The sequence below is a fragment of the Gavialis gangeticus genome, unplaced genomic scaffold (genome assembly GCF_001723915.1).
Source record: "Gavialis gangeticus isolate Ggan-Ray unplaced genomic scaffold, GavGan_comp1, whole genome shotgun sequence".
Taxonomy (NCBI): domain Eukaryota; kingdom Metazoa; phylum Chordata; order Crocodylia; family Gavialidae; genus Gavialis; species Gavialis gangeticus.
Window position 1 is genome coordinate 39,369,797 of NW_017729008.1, and position 16,117 is coordinate 39,385,913.

General features: G+C 48.9%; 1 protein-coding gene across 1 annotated transcript in view; it reads right to left on the minus strand.

Annotated features, from left to right (window-relative positions):
- PLXNA4 (plexin A4) overlaps nucleotides 1-16,117 on the minus strand; it is a 660,133-nt gene that overhangs the window by 137,902 nt on the left and 506,114 nt on the right. Inside the window, exons 10-11 of the mRNA XM_019509620.1 lie at nucleotides 11,412-11,508; nucleotides 7,386-7,576 (exon numbers count right to left, since the gene is read on the minus strand). Coding sequence (XP_019365165.1) covers nucleotides 7,386-7,576; nucleotides 11,412-11,508 — 288 coding nt within the window. The remainder of the gene's footprint in view (nucleotides 1-7,385; nucleotides 7,577-11,411; nucleotides 11,509-16,117) is intronic.

Consider the following 16,117-nt stretch of genomic DNA (forward strand, 5'->3'; position numbering starts at 1 on the left):
AACGGACTTTGTCTTAGACCCTAAGGATCAAATCTAGGCTCCACTGGAGCCAGCCAGGACTCAACCGCTCTGCCCTACTATGTGCTGTGTCAACCTGCTTTGCCATATGGTTCAATGGTTGAACGATGCTAGCTTTCCCCACTGCCCATTCAGATGGTGCCATGACTGCCATCTGCCAACACTGGCAGGGATCATTCTGCAGTGAAATGCTGGGCAATGGGAATTCCCTGATAGACGTCCTTTCCCATTTGCTGTTAGCATGGCCAGTGGGGAATCTGTGTTGGCAGCCAGATCCTGGTCTTGCAGAGGCTGGCAGGAGCACTAAGAACTTGGCTGCTCTTCTCTGCTTCCCAGAACATGGAGAGAAATGTCCTTCATAAACAGACTGGCCAGGTCATCTCCTTGCAGAGATAATGGCAGCAGACTGAGGGAGAGAGAAGGGATGAGAGCTGAGGGGTTCTCATGGTCAGGATTTGTAACCCATGTGCACAACTGTTCCCATCTCTCCCTTGAGAGATGTTCCACCAACCTGATCTGTGTAACTATGCAAAGAGCATGGAAGGTCCTGAGCTTCATATCTGTGGATGGCTGGCACCTGTGGCATGTGTGTATGCTGCCAAGTTAAAGCCCCAAAGGATGCCTCATCTCTGACTGCCTCCCTCCCACCCAGAACAAAAATGTTGTGGAATCTCCTTCCTTGGAGGTTTTTAAGACCCAGAAAGACAAAGACCTGGCTTGGATGATCTAGTTGGGGGTGGTCCTGCTTTAAGCAGGGGGATGGAATAGATGTGACTTCCTGAGGTCCCTTCCACCCTCACTTTCTATGATTCAGTCAAGTCATGGACCACGGGTCCCAGCTGTTGGCTAAACACACACTTTTCACCCGGGGATTAGAAATCTCAATCTTCTGCTTTGAAAACATGCTTCTTTCCTGCATACAAAAGCAGAGCAGCCCTTATGGTTTGTAGTTTCTTTTGAGGTGGAACCAGTTGCAAACCTTCTTGGAGCATACCTACAAGCCTGGGGGTACCGCCGCCACCACCCAGGGGATCTGGTCTGTCTTTGGCCCTGTGCCCCCTGGGGTACACAGGCCTTGTAGACCTTGGGGGTGCTAGACCCGGAGGTGCTTCCTTTAGCCTGAAGCACAAAAAGTAGCCTCCCTTAGTCAGTCAAACCAAGGGAGCACAAAGGCGTGCCTTTCCCAGTAAGTTCATCAATCTTGGTACAGTGAAGAACTTTATTGGTTATAGGGGGTAGGCTTGGGGGAGGGTACAGGATAGAGAAGTATCAAAGAATAACCTTAGAGCAAACAGTGGCTAGGTAGCCTTTGATCACACAAAAGAGAGTTACCTCCCCCCCACCCCAACCTGGTCCAGGTCTTGTAGGCAGAGCTGGTTGCTTAGCAACCAGAGTGATAGACAAGTAAGAAGACAGAGGAAAAGAAAACTGGTAAAAGAGACTGGGATGGAAATCCTTCGCCAAGTCAACCTTCTGTGGTCCATTCTGTGCAATGCCATTAGGACTTTGTGGTGGTGACGACACAGCTGTCTGTCACATCCCAGCAAGGCCTTGCAGTCCAAAGTCAGAACGATCTTCCACCTCATCTATTAGCCTTCCTTCGAGAGCTCCACGCCTGAGCCAGCTTTAGTGGTGGCTCCCAATGCCTGCAGCAATTTGGATCTAAGCTCTGCCTCTCCAAGAGGCTAAACCAAAAAAAATAATTAAATAAAAGCCTCACCTCTGAGGCCCCCTGAAGCTCCAGTGTCAAAGTCAGAGCCACTCTTGGCAGTTCTGAAGCTGAGACTTCTTCTGCCCTCACAAATGGCAGGTGAGATTTGGCCACATCCTGCTGCAGGTGGACATGCCAGTGGCATGTCTGCACTGCAGAGAGTGATCAGTCACATCCCAGCAGCAGGCTTCTGTCTGGGCAGGTCCACCCTGGAAATGAGGTGCTGGGATGTCTTGGGAGTACCCCAAGCTGGTGCTTTGGAGCACACTCAAAAGCCAGGTCTTAAGGGATGTTTCAGGGGTTCCCCTTAGGGAGCACTGTCAGCCTCATGCCTGGGGTTGATGCATGAGAAACAGAAATGGGGCCTATTTCCTCAGCAACATGACTGAAATCACCATAGTGTAGACATACCTTGAGATGGTTTGGTGCTAGAAGCTGTAGTAAAGCACTGGATGGATGGATGGATGGATGGATGGATGGATGGAAGTAGGTAAATAGGTAGGTAGGCAGACAATTTTTTTCAGAAAACAACAAATCTGTGAAACCACGGAGTGGAGCTGACAATGGAATTTCTAGCACACTGGACCAAAAAAATCGAACACTTAAGATATGTCATAAAATAAAACTTGGGAAATATTTTGATCTGGAAGCAGGTTATCCAAGTGGGACATTTCCATAACATCCAAATATTTTATTTCACTAATTTCAAGCCACGTTGCTCTGATCAGGTCCAACGTGTCATTCCAATGATATAGGCCATTAAATAGAAGATCAGCATCAAGTACAATGAAAGCTGAACTCAACTAAAATGAGAAATTAAAAAAAAAAAACATTTTGAATTTGAATTGTTAAGAAAATGTCCAGCCAAAATTTTGTTGAAATTGGCACATCCCCTGAAATATTCTGATCACAATGCAACCGCGTTTTCTGATTTACAAAAAAAACAAAGCCCCTGTCTTGTCAAAATATTTTTGACCAGATCAAGTATGTCTTGTCTCTATTTGGAGTTTGCCGCGTACAGGTAGATATAGCAGAGTTTGTCGGTGTATCCTCCTAGCAGAGATACCGACACCTTCCAGGAACTCTTGTGCTGGAATCATTTAAATCATTTTATATAATGGAATAAGCTACACCAGCAGAAAATCTTTTTGCTAGTACAACTGTGTCAATAGTCTGGCTTTTGCCAGCATAGCTGTCTGGGTCAGCTGTGTGATATTTTTCATGCTCTTAATCCATGCAGCTCTGCCAGTAAAACTTTTGTAGAGTGGACCAGACCTTAGGTTGGAATCAATTGTGCAGCATTTCTTCTAGAGACTGTTACTCACAAATGCTCCAAGATAAGAAAGTTTCTCTATTTTTCATTCAGATCCTCCAAGAGTTTTGTGCTGCAAGGATCCTTTCTCCCAACAAATCAAATCCTGTTGTTGCCCTGTTAGGACATCACCGTTTGTTGCCAAGACAAAAACAGACAGAGACTGTAAAAAAAAAACCACACACAAAACCCAGCACCGAAGGATAAATTTAGGCTGCTTTTCCTCCTTCCAGATCCACTTCAACATCAACTTTTAGATTTTCTTCTTATTCTGCTTCTAGTATCAAACCCAGGTTTTTAAGAGCCGTGCGTCTACCAGAATGTGGCCCATCAAGCTTCTCAGGCAACTAAGATCACATAATACTTTAATATTAGAATAAAAGCCCTTTCTGGAGCTGGGGAGATGAGTATAGGCGACCAGATGGGTGAAGAGTTGGGGGCATTTGCTCAGTACATGGTATCTCAGCACACTGAGAAACAACTCAGCTGTCAGTGCATGTTTCAGTGTCTGAGTGGGGCAGGGCTTGGAGGACAGAAATACCAAACTAAACCCCAGATACCAAAACGAGGGCCAAATTTATTTCTGATGCAACTCCAGATTAATTTGGCTCAGGGTCCCCGAGTTCTCTGACATCCTACAAGAAGAAAATCAGCCATTGATTGGGAAACAGACTGCATTTGTATGCCCAGCCGTCCATCCAGGTCAACGCACGGACAACGTCTTGAGCAAAGACACACAGTCCGCTAACCGCTCGGTCTTGGACTTGAGCTCCCAGAGCTGCCTCCTACCAGAAGCAATGGGCAGTTGCTTCTGTGTTCGCAGGGGCAGTCCCTCCTTCATCTCTTGCACTCTTTACAACTAGAGGTCAGCCTGAACAAGAACCCAGACCCAGGCACCCTAGAAATATAGGGATTGATGGTCTGGGTGAAGCAATCTTGAGACCACCTGGGACCCAAGGATGGGGTTTGCAGAACCTCTCAGCATTGCTATCCCCACTGATGTCGCTGGTAGGAGTTTTACTACTGACTTCATGGATCACAACACAGCATTGAAAATGCCGCCCCCCCCCCAAATAGAGCAACTGGGAACTCCTTTGGAGAAGATGAAAAGATGTCGGATAACCACAGGGGTGTTTGGATCAAGTCTTAACATATGTTATGCAGGCATAGATCCAGCTACCAGGACGGCCTGTCTCCCACAAAACACAGACGCTCACAGCGACATGTCACCAACATGACTGTCACTCTCCCACAAAACACATGCAGAAAAACATGGGATTGCCCTGGTTTTAGATTACAGGAAGGAAAACCTGATCTACATGTTTTTCTCCTAAGTTCAGATGCAGGGAACAAGAACTGCCCTTTGCAAAGCAGGAAGCACTGAAAGCTGCCAGGAAGCCTTGGCATCTCCTTAAATACATCCAGCCATGACGCTGGGTGACAATTTACACCCTCCACTAACGTCAGCATAATATTATAGCGCGTGCTTGTCATTCTTAAAGAGCATTTTGTAGCCAGCCAATTTTATAGTCCTCTAATTTCACTGAGTGGCAATATAAATGCAGGAGCCAGTAAATAACTTCAGGTTATGGGCAGCTTGGTGTTGCTGCGTATGCACGCGCACGTGTGTTTTTTCTCTCCTCTCCCCTCCTCACGGATATTTCCTTGGACCTCAGCCAGTATGAGAACACTCTCACCAACTGCTCCAGACATACCATTAGCTGCAATATATATCCAGCCACTTGAGATTACTTCCATGCTAATGGCTCAGAAAAAGACTTTCCAAGAGCTACTTATGAGCGCGCCAGACAATTGAAATATTTCACGAGCGAATATTATGATGATTTGTAGGAGCACTGAGGACTGTCGGAGAAAATGCCAGTGGAAACAGAGTTCCCCATGACATCTAAAGGATGAAGGTTAGCCGCTTCGTGCAGAACGACAGTGGTCACCAGTGGTGGGAGGGATGGGGAAGGAGAATGGGATGAACATGAGTTTGTCTTCAGAAGGATCAGCTGCAAGACATGGCTTTGACAGGAACGGGCTCCTACAACCTGAGTGATGCAGGAGGTCAAAAAAAAAGATGACTGTTGTGGTTCCTTCTGAATTTAAGATCTGTGAATCTATGAAAAGCTGCTAAACCTTTCCCTAGGATGGGGAAAGAAAAGTTTTCAGCTTCTTTCCTTCTTTAAGTTGCAAGAGTCCAAGGCTGAAGTTTTCAGAAGTAGCCACTCATTCTAGGTGCCCCAGCTCTTGGGCACCTAGCTTGAGCTGGCTGATGCCTGGTGTTCAAAACTATGTCCAGACAAGTCCAGCTGAAGACAAGAAGAGATGTGGAGGCCAGTGCAAAGTCAGGCCCAGATGGGACACTCAGGGATACCTCAAAGCAATGGGCATTCTGGAAAATGTTGGCGGTGTGTTTGGGGTGGAGGATGATGTGCTGGAAGACAGTGACAGGCTCTTCTCCATGCACCCCAATGGGACTGTTAAAGACTTGGACAGCTCTGGCCTCTGTTCTCGTGACACTTCCAGCACCACAGACTTTGATGACAATGCCTACACCTCCAGGCAAACTGGCACAGCCTCTAAGGTTTCCCCTGCCACCAGCACAGATCCCTGGATCTAGAAGAAAGAAATCTACCAGGCAGCCCTCCGTTTCTTATTTGCAAGATAAGGAATGATCCACACGTGAAAGACCATTTGGATTACAGGTATATTTAAAGTGAGATAGCTATTCCTGAATGGTGCCATCGGTGCAAACTCTTACTCTGAAGCGGAGTGTCTTATTCCTGTCCACTCTGAAAGTGCATTAAGGTGCTTCTCTCGCAGGTGCAGGCCCCAATCCCTGTATCTCCCCTCCCGGGACTCCCCTTCTCATGATAGTCCCAGCACCCTTGTGGAAGAGGGGGTGACCCATCAGCAGAAGAAGTCTTCCCAAATTGCAAGGCCCCTTTTTGCTAGGGTTGAGATATGGCTAACTACCTATCCCCTGGTTCTTCAAATGGCACCATGACATCTCCACCAAAATCATAAGGGGCTGGAGGTCTGCTTTTCTTTTCTCTTCCTCCCCTTCACTGCCTGCTCTGGGTCCCTCTACTTTCCCTCTCTCTCTCCTTCCAACTGCCCAGCTGCAACTTTTTCTTCTCCTCCCCACTTTTTTCTTAGCCAAGAATGTCTTTCTTTTTTTTTAATTCACTTTAAAAAAAAAAAACCAAACAGAAAATGCCTTGGTACCAAAAGTTGAAAAGTTTCATTTGAAAGCCTCGAAGCGACACATTACACTTAGGCCAGGCTAAGGGCACTTAAAATGTGAGCATCCCTTTGTTACAGCTTGTTAACTCATTCCTCTTCCCTTGACCTAGCCAGGAAGTACTTTGCTGGGCTCCTTCTGCCTCCCCAGAGAGGCACTGTTCCCCATAGCCACCCCTTTGACAGGGAAAGAAACTCTCTGTTGTCCTGGCCAGGCTGACAGCTGTATTACTCAATGGGTGTGAGGCCTTAATGGAGAGAAAGCCATGAGTCCTGATGGACTGGGAGACATAGGATACTGGGATACTGACCCCAGCGCTCTTTCCTGCCCAGGGCAGGGGGTCGGATTCGATGACCTACTGAGGTCCCTTCCCACCCTAATATTTATGAATCTATAGGCCTCCTGTTATTCGTGAAAACCTGCATTTGGCAAAATGTAAGAATATTCTCTCTCACCAGGATGTTGCTAAAATACTGAAGAATTAAAGCGAACTACAAAGTCAGTCTGATTTGCATGGGATGCTGCATGCCCACTCAATAGATCTTGAGTCTAGACTTTATTTTTTCTTCCTACAATTGGACGCAGGCACCAGCCACGAGTCTAAATAAATGAGGCACCTAAACCTCGTTATATTTGAATAATTTCTGAGAGGGGCTTCCCAGCCAGGAGCCATCACGTCCTCAGGCAGTACCTATGGGCACCATTCTCCGGGAGCCTGGGAAGTGCAGACAGTTTGCGCTATTTGGGTCACCGATCCAGGCGGCAGCTGTGGCTGTGCTGTGCCTGTCAGGGAGCCTGCAGTCATGGCTTTCGCCTCTGCAAAGGACTTGTGGAGTCTGCACGCTGCCGTGAGCAGCAGCCAGCTCCTTGCAGGGGGCCCTGCTCAACCAGCCTGACCTGCCATGGTTGGAGGTGTGTTAAGACTGACTTCCCGTCATGAGAGATGCCGGGATGCTGTTTGAGCCCAGCCAGGCGCACCTCCAATGCCAAGACAGAGATATGGCAGCAAGATGCACCGAGAACAGGTTGTCCCTGGCGAGTCCCCCCGCTCCAGGGACGTGACCCCCCGCTCCGAGAGTGGGGTGAGGACTTACGTCAGTGATCTTGGGGTTGGTGCATTTGCCCTTGGTCCCGGATAGCTCCAACCACTGGTTCTCCTGGGCAGGGCAGTGGTGCTTCAACGTGCACTGGTTCGGCCCCTCGCACCAGCCGCACTCGAAGTCCGGGTCGGCTTTCAGGCACAGGCCGCAGCTGTTGCGCATGGCCCCGCACTTGTACAGATGCACTGTGGGACAGCAAAGGAGAGAGATCCTGAGGGGTGCAGGCACCGAGGGGGAGCCCGGGGGCAGGTCTGTGGGGTGTAATAAGGAGCAACGTGTGGAAAGTGACCCCAGGGGGAAGCAGGCTGAACAAGGAATTCAAGTGCTGTGCCTTGTGGTTGTGTGATAGGGTTAACTGCACAGCTTTAGTAAGAGGTTAGACATGTATTTGTATGGGATGGTTTGGCTAGCGCTGATCCTGCCGTAGGCAGGGGGTGGGACACGGTGACCTCTGGAGGTCTCTTCCAGCCTCCCCCTCCCTCCTCTGCCCCAGGAAATCCAAAGGTTTTGGGGACTGAGTTACTCCCAAAGTCCATCTCTAACAGAGAAGCAAAGGATTACTGCCCAGCTCAGAGTCTTGGTATAATTTGGCCCCTTTTTGAGGTGCCAAAGTCCTTTCTGAATAATAATTATCTCATCTTCCCACCTTCCACTGTTGTTATTAATTAACATCAATAATTAATAACTCGTCTACAGGACAAGGTGAAGCTGCTTGTCCTCGTGTTACAGGTAGGGAAACTGAGGCAGAAACTGCAAAGGAAGTCATTAGCAGGGTGCTTTTCCCGGAGACCCAAGAGAGAAGCATCTTTGTGCTGCTCTCAGTCCTTTTTCCAGCTACTGATGGGGCAGGTGCTTTTCTGCGTGCGATGGGGAAACTTCCCTCCACGCTTTTCTTGCGCTGTCAGGAACTGGCTGCTGTCTCTTCACTGGGGGGTGGGTTATATATAAGGTCCAAAGACTCATCAGTATTGAAACTTTCTGCTGAAAAGCTCTAGAAATCACGCAGTGCCTGAGGCCACGTTCCCCCCCTCGCCCCCGAAGGCAGCAAGCACCGGCCCATGCAATGAAAATGCTGCTGAGCTTTTCATTCCTCGAAGCTGGCTGCCAGAAAGGCCAAGTTAGTCAATCATGGTATGCCAGTACCGGACCCCCTCCTGACCTGCTTTTCCTGGTAAAAGTTGCATTCCCAAGCACATGCCTCCTGACACGCTCCCATCATGGGCAGTGCTGCATAGGCCTGGGTGTCCCTTGGCTATATTTTACTGCATTTCAGTGGTGCTGACCGAAATACTGGCTGGGCATATCTACACGAGACATGTACTGTGGATCTGACTAATCAGCTCTGCAGTAAAGTCTCAGTGTCGATGTGTGTGCCCCTACTAGGATGGAGTAAATGAATCTACTGCACCGCAGGACAGTCCTAGTATATACAAGTACTGTCTTATGGTCGAGTACTTGACTCCATCGCAGCACATGTTTAGACGGTGACAGGGCTGGCTGGGCACAAGTGCTTCGGTGCAGGGGCTGCCTGCTGTCTAGCCCCACCCTGGAGCACCCTTGGGGCCCAGCCAGCCCCTCCGCAGCACACTGAGCTGGGCTGAAGTGGCCCCGTGACCGCCGGGGCTGCTCCAACCCAGCTCAATGTGCTGCGGTCCCAGGCACATGTGTAAACATGGTGCCCGGGAGCAATAAACTCCAGAACAATATGTGCTGGAGTTTATCGCTATGTGCATATTACACGTGTAGACACACCTATCGTTGCCTCTTCTCAGTTACGGAGCAGAGGGACAGGGCTAGGAGGGGACAGGGCAGACCAGACCTCAGGAGGACAAGGTTTTCATCCTCCCTCTGAGCATCTCTGTCGACATGGCCCAAAACCCCCGCTCTGTTTCCACCATGGTGTCTGTCTTATTGGACTGTAAGTTCTTGGGCATGGTGGCAGTCTCTTCGGTGCTCTTGTCCATGCAGGCCCCAGTCTCAGCTGGGCTAGCTCAATCCCAGCAGCACAGAAAAGACAAGAGATGCACAAGTGGTTAGCTGTGCAGGGAGCCTGGCTCGGCTTGTCTTCTATGCAATAGCAAACCCTTCGCCAGGCATTGCAACCTCTGCATGCACCCATCATTTATGGACCTCTTCCCAGCAGAGACCATGAGAGACACTGAATACCAGGCAGTTGGATATGGGGACCCCCAACCTCAATTGGGAAGGGGCCAAGAGAATCACATCCACCATGTCTGGTGACTTCAGCCAAGGTCTGCTTTCCTGTGTCCAGAGGTAGAAAGGCCATTTCTCAGGGATGGGACGGTATCACTGAGTGTCTTGTTCACAAAAGTGTCTGTGCTGCATCTGCATCTGCACTTGCCGGAGTCGCTGTCAGCCTGCCTACCAGCCTCTGCTGTCCTGATCTGAACTTCTCAGATAATCTATCGGAGCAGAGCTAACAAACACGTCCGCTCCTTCTCATAAAGCAGTTGTTCCCTGGACCGTGCTCAATGCTGCAGGGACCTGGCTCACAGCCTCAGTAAGGACTGATCTGGAGCAAGTCCTGCCATTCTCTGCAGTGGACAAACACGGTCCAAGGCTAAGAGCCGGTGGGCACAGGAAGCACCTTCACCCTAGCTGATCGGACGAGCTAGGTCTCCCCACTGTGAAAATGGCACTGAAAGCTTGGTCATTAATATGCCACTGATGGAAAATCTCTTTGATGCCTTCTACATCATTAGCAGCTGTCCGGGCCCATCACATTTCAGGCCATTGGCTTGCAGAATACAACAAATTAAAGGGAAGGAGTGGCTAGTTTAGCATCGGTAACAGGCTTTCAGCTCCACAATGAGTATTGTAACATGGTCCTGGTCCGCGGTCAGCAATGACTACTACCTGACCATTGCTTGAGGGCCAACAGCTCAGGAGGGAGAGGACAATGCATGTCATGAGCATGGGGGATCACAGCAGAGTGGGTAAGGTGTTTTGCTATGAACCTTAAGGTGTGAGTTTGAGCCTTGCTCCACGGTGATGCCAAAGGCCACCCCAATTGACAAGCATATAAATGGTACCTGGCCATTTGTCACCTGTCACTAACTTAGGATCGTCTGCCACGTCCCTGGCAGCAGGCAGGAGACGGACATGTATGGGATCCAGTGGAAGAACAGAGGACACAGAGGAGGAGAGGCAGGAGGGGAAGGGGCAGGAGAGACAGGCTGTCTTCTGGTGGTCTCCTTCAGTGGGGAGGGTCCCTCACCCAGAGGATGGCAAAGGACAGCTGGGGAGATGACAAGGAGTGCAGGGTGAGGAAGTAGCAAGAAAGGGGCGGGCGGCATAAGGTGGGGAAGGAAGCAGGTGTAGGGGGTGGCAGGAAAACCATTGATGCTATGACCCCTAAATGTTGAGAGAGGAGAGGGAGTCCAGGGAAGGGCCCGTGGGTAATTGAGGGCAAGGGGCAGGATGCAAGGACCAGATAGCAAAGGGGAGGGAAATCAGGCTCCCCTGCAACCACCTGTCCTTGGGTTGTGGCTGAATGAGTGACAGCCCCCTCGCCACCCACTGTAATCAAGTAAAGCCGGGCTCTCCAGGCAGAAGGTGGGTCTCATCCTTTTCCATTATCACTTCACTTCGTTCCACCTTTCCCCACTGGCACGGCTGCCCCCACCCTCCCTCCCTCCCGGCTCATTACTGCATCCAGCCTGGGCACAGACCGGACTAGCTGCAGCTGCTGATGCATTAACTGGAAGAGTCTTGTGGAAGGAGAAGTGAAGAGGGTAGTGGGGAGAAGGGCGGTGCGAGAGAAAGGAGGCAGGAGGGATGCAGGCAGAGTGTGGGGAAGGAGAGGACGGGGAGGCTCCAATTTCTCAGGTGCTCGGGGTAGTGCGGGGGGGGAAGCCCGGAGCACGCAAATTAGTAATTTAAGGAGAGAGGAGAACAAATGTGTGCAGGGAAACGGTGGCTGCTTTGTTCAGCGTGCGGCACGATGTGGCCTGTTGCTAAGGTTACTGCTTCCAAGGACAAGTTGAAATAATTCTTTACCTTTGTTCTGCGCCGGGTTGTCAATGTTGAAATTCCCATTCCACACGACCGTCAGCTCTACCGGCAGGCTGTTAATCTCCATCCCTTCGTATGAATACTAAAAACGGGAGAGCAAAAAAAAAAAACAAAACACCATCACGCCGGGTGCCGCGGCAGGGGAAGCTGCGAGCTGAGCGGGACTGTCGCTGCCCTGCCGGGACTCAGGCGGCTGCGCTCCCCGTGGGATGGATACCGGCCAGTCTCAATGGAAGGCACTTCCGTCCCTCTCGCAATGTCTCGAGGCTTTCGGGTGCTAACTCTTATGTTAATCCTGGTCTGGCTCCCTGGTTTTGGATACGTCTCAGAGGTGCCTGTTCCAGATTGTGGGGTTTATTGTCTAGATTTGGGTGCATTTTTGACCTGTTAGATTTAGGATGGGGTGATCTAGTTGGGGCTGGTCCTGCTTTGAGCAGGGGGTTGGACGAGATGTGACCTCCTGAGCTCCCTTCCAGCCCTCATTTTCTGTGTCTAGTTCAGTGATTCTCAACCAAGGTGCCCAACCCTGGGGTGCCCATGAGATCCTTTTATAGGTGCCATGGGGTGCTGCGCAATATTAGCACTGATAGCTGTGCAGATACCTACACTTATTCACAAGATCAACCCAGAGGTTTCAAATAGAAACCCAGAGTGTCAAAACCTTTCTACCCTGTGGAGGTCTTTCTGAGTTTTCTGCAACAGAAAAAGTGCTCTAACTATTTTTTTTGTCATCAAAAAATTAGTGAACATTAAGAGCTGGCGTTTTGGGGGGTACCTTGAGACTAATGATGTTGAGAACCACTGGTCTAGCTGTTGGGTCTACCTTTCTGTTGCTGGCTGTGTTTCTGGGGTGTCCTTTCCAAAGGTTAGCTATCTCTCTAAAAGGTACCTTGAAGGTACTGGCTGTATTTCTAGGTGTTATCTATATTACAACTCATGGGTGAGATCCTAGAGGACTTAGGAAAAGTACCTGGATCTATGTGTCTACCTATTTATATGCAGGGGGAAAAGGCAGGGCCAGGGAAATACAGACCAGCCAGCCTGACTTCCAGTTCTCAAACGATACTAGATCAAAATATTAAATAATGAATTTATAAGCACCTGGAGGACATTAAGGTGATAACAAAGACAATGTGAATTTGTCAAAAACAAATTGTGTCAAACCAATATAATTTCCCTCCCTGACAGGACAAAACAACCCTTTGGATAAGGGGAAATTCTGTATCGTGACTTTAGGAAGGATTTTGACATTGTCCCACTTGACATATGCAAACTAGGGAAATGTGGTTCAGATGAAATCACTATGTGATGAGTGCACACGTGATAGGAAAACAACTCTCAGAGCAGCCATCAATTGTTCCCTACCAAACCAGAGGGGCACATTTAGCGGGTTCTGCGCTAGGTTTGGTACTATTCACTATTTTCATTAATGGCTTGGATGATAGAAGAGAGACAGCATTTATCAAATCTACAGATGACATCAAGCTGAGAGGACAGCAAGCACTTTGGAGGACATAATTTGAATTCAGATCGATCTCCATAAATTTGGGGAAATGGTCCAAAATCAACACGAAGAATTGTAATGCAGTAAAGTATTACACATAGGAAAGAGAAATGTAATGCAGACATGCAAAATGGCGAATAGCTGCCTAGGGCAGCCATACAGCAGTATAAGATCTGAGGGGTTATAGTCGATCTCAAACTCAATATAAGTCAACAGCATGTTGCAGAAAAGGCAAATTGCCTTAACAGGAGCTCTGTATGGAACGTGAGTGGTAGTTACACTGCTTGACTCAGCAACGTAAGCCTCAGCTAGAGTACCACATCCAACACTGGGGCCCGTGTTTCAAGAAAGACGTAGACAAATTGGAGAGAGTCCAGAGAAGAGCAACAATGAGAGCAGCTTTGGAAAACATCACTTCTGAAGAACAGTTGAAGGGAATGGCTTTGTTTAGTCTAGGTGAGAAGAGTAGGGGGAGACATGATGACCGCCTTGCAATATGTAAAAGGCTGCTATAAACAGGATAGTGATCAATTATTCCCTGGAGCACTGAGGTTGGGACAAGAAGAAATCAGTGCAATGCATGGCAAAGAATATGATGAAGCTGTTAGGAAAGATCTTCTCACTATAAGGATAGTAAAGCATTTGAATGGGCTACTTAGGCAGGTTGTGGCATCTCCTTCATTGGTGGTAGTGAAGGGCAGGTTACATGAATGTCCATCAGGGACTGTCTAGTTATACTTGATCTTGCTTCATTGTAGAGGGTAGACTAAGTCTTTTGTGGTCCCTTTGAGCCCTGAATTCCTGTGATTCTATAATACATGGGGCTTGGTGTGCATTTTCAGCCAGATTTTCAAGTGAACACAGGATGTCCATATCGGATTGGAGCAATGGTCCACCAGATTGTGCATCCTACTTTTAGCCATGATCTCCAGCCTGACTTTGCAGAGAAAGTCTAAAACACGCATTATGTAAATCACCACTTGTATAATGGCAGGGGAAATGGCCCAGCTGCTGATGTGACAGTAAGTGTGAGCACCGGGCGGGAAGGACTGTGGATTTTCCCATTCTCTTGGCTTATCACATTCAGTGTCACTGTGTTTATTGCTTTTGATTGTGCAAGGCACCTGCAATTCAGCAGTAATGGGGCCATGCCCATCTAGTCACTCATTCCTTTATTCCCATAGCACTGTAGGCAACTCAGCAGTGACAGAGCATTGCAAGGCAATGCAGTGATGCTACCCTGTCATGTCCAAATGCGTTTCATCACGCAGTACAGCAAGTTGCCCCAGGAATGTTTTGTGTCCTGCTTGCCAAACTTATAGGACTCCGAATCATCCTGAAATCAGCATAATCGGGGAGGAGGTGGGGGTGGAAATACAAAACCCTCACATCAGCAAGACAAAAATTATTCCCACACAGCACTATACCCATTAGGAACTAATTCCTATAATTACCGTGGGGTCAGGAAGAACAGACTAACTACCCATCTCCCAGTTTACTGCCTTTACACTGCAGCCCACTATGTCATCTCACTGACATCTTTATGTCCACTCCAAAGAGTCGGGAAAACGTAAAAATTGTATATGCTGCTGGTCCTATCAGTGCAATGCAACCACTTTGGGGGATGAAAGGGGGCAGCCTGCAATGACATTAAAAGGCAAATCTGGTGACAATGTGAAATGTACTGGAAGGGGTGTTTTAATCAAGCGGGATGCAAGGATGCAACTGGAACCTTGCAAGCTATCAAGCCTCTCAAGGCATCATGGCTAATGCTCCTGGGAAAAGGGTCGGAGGGCTTTAATGGGTGTGAGTGGTGAGGACATAGTATCCAAAAACAAGACCTCAATGCCCACTGCACTTGGTGCTTGGTCATTGGTTTGACACTTACAGACCAATGGCTATTGAGTGACCACAGCCAAAACGTGGCATTTCCGGGCACTGTCACCCACCCAACTAGATGCAGCTCTAAATGATCGAAGAGAAGAAAGCAGGTCCTAGCCCAAAGCCCTAACCTGCTCCTGAATCTCTATGCTGCTGGCCCTGGGGCTCTGTACACCATTGCCCTGTTAGGGACCAGCCTGGCATTGTGCCCTCCTGTGCTGGCAGTGGCTGGTGCGCACATGCTCTTGGCTGGGTGCTGAAGGAAACTTTTGCTGTCTCGGTGGGAGCACCTGCTAGTCACACTGGGGCAAATTGCAGCTTCTAACTACACTGGCCTTGGAGTTTGCTTGTATGAGCACAAGCTGCTTTCAGGCCTGAGGAAACAACAAACTCATCTGAACCTGCAGCCAAACTCAACTAGCAGCCTTTCCTGAGGTTTAAAGAGCATCCCTCCTTTCCCCCCCTCCTCACTTCATCATCTCATGCTGCTGTTTGTAGTTCCTGCCCCAGGACAAGATATGAGACAGAAATGATGTGATACCAAGTGAAAGGGGCAGGGGCTTCTTGGAGATGAATCACAGGAGCCTTAACCAAGTTTTGCTCCCTCCTCCCTCAAACTCCCACTTGAAAGTCAATGGGTGCTCAGCTGAGTTGAGACTGAATGCAAAGGCAGTAAAGACCCTGGGATTTGGTCCTGGCTAAACCAGGGGCGAGCTGGAAACCCCCCAAGGATGCCTGTGGACATGACATGCCCAGCCTGCTTTCTAGACTCACTGGGAATGCCAGGGCTCTGAACCTGTGCAGGTATGTTCTCTCGTCACTACTAATTGCCATGCAATTGCAGAGTAAAACATATCCAGTGATTTCTGCCCATTACGGTGGAGTGAGTGCTAGTTATATGGTAATTTCATTCTGAGCAAACTAAACACAATTAACCAGGAATCTGCAGGCCTCTGTGATTATAATCGAGTTGCAGGGTATTTATGGGTAAGGACTGTGTGGTTACCATGGAAGTTAAAAGCACTCACAGGACAGCGGCACCCTGCCCATGTAGCCGCTGTCATCAAACTCAGTAATAGCATCTGTAGTACACTTCTCTGTGTCATTTGGAGTAAGACCCACCACACTGATTTCCCATTGCCCATGCTTTCTTCCATAGGAAAGGTCCAGAGGACAGAGCAGGGGCACGTCTTTGCAGACAGGCTCGCTTAACCCAATGAGGAAGGCCTTAAACTAGATTTGCAAGGGGATGGAGACCAAAGCCCTGTGGTAAGTGTGGAAGCAGGTGACCTGAAAGAAGCAGAAG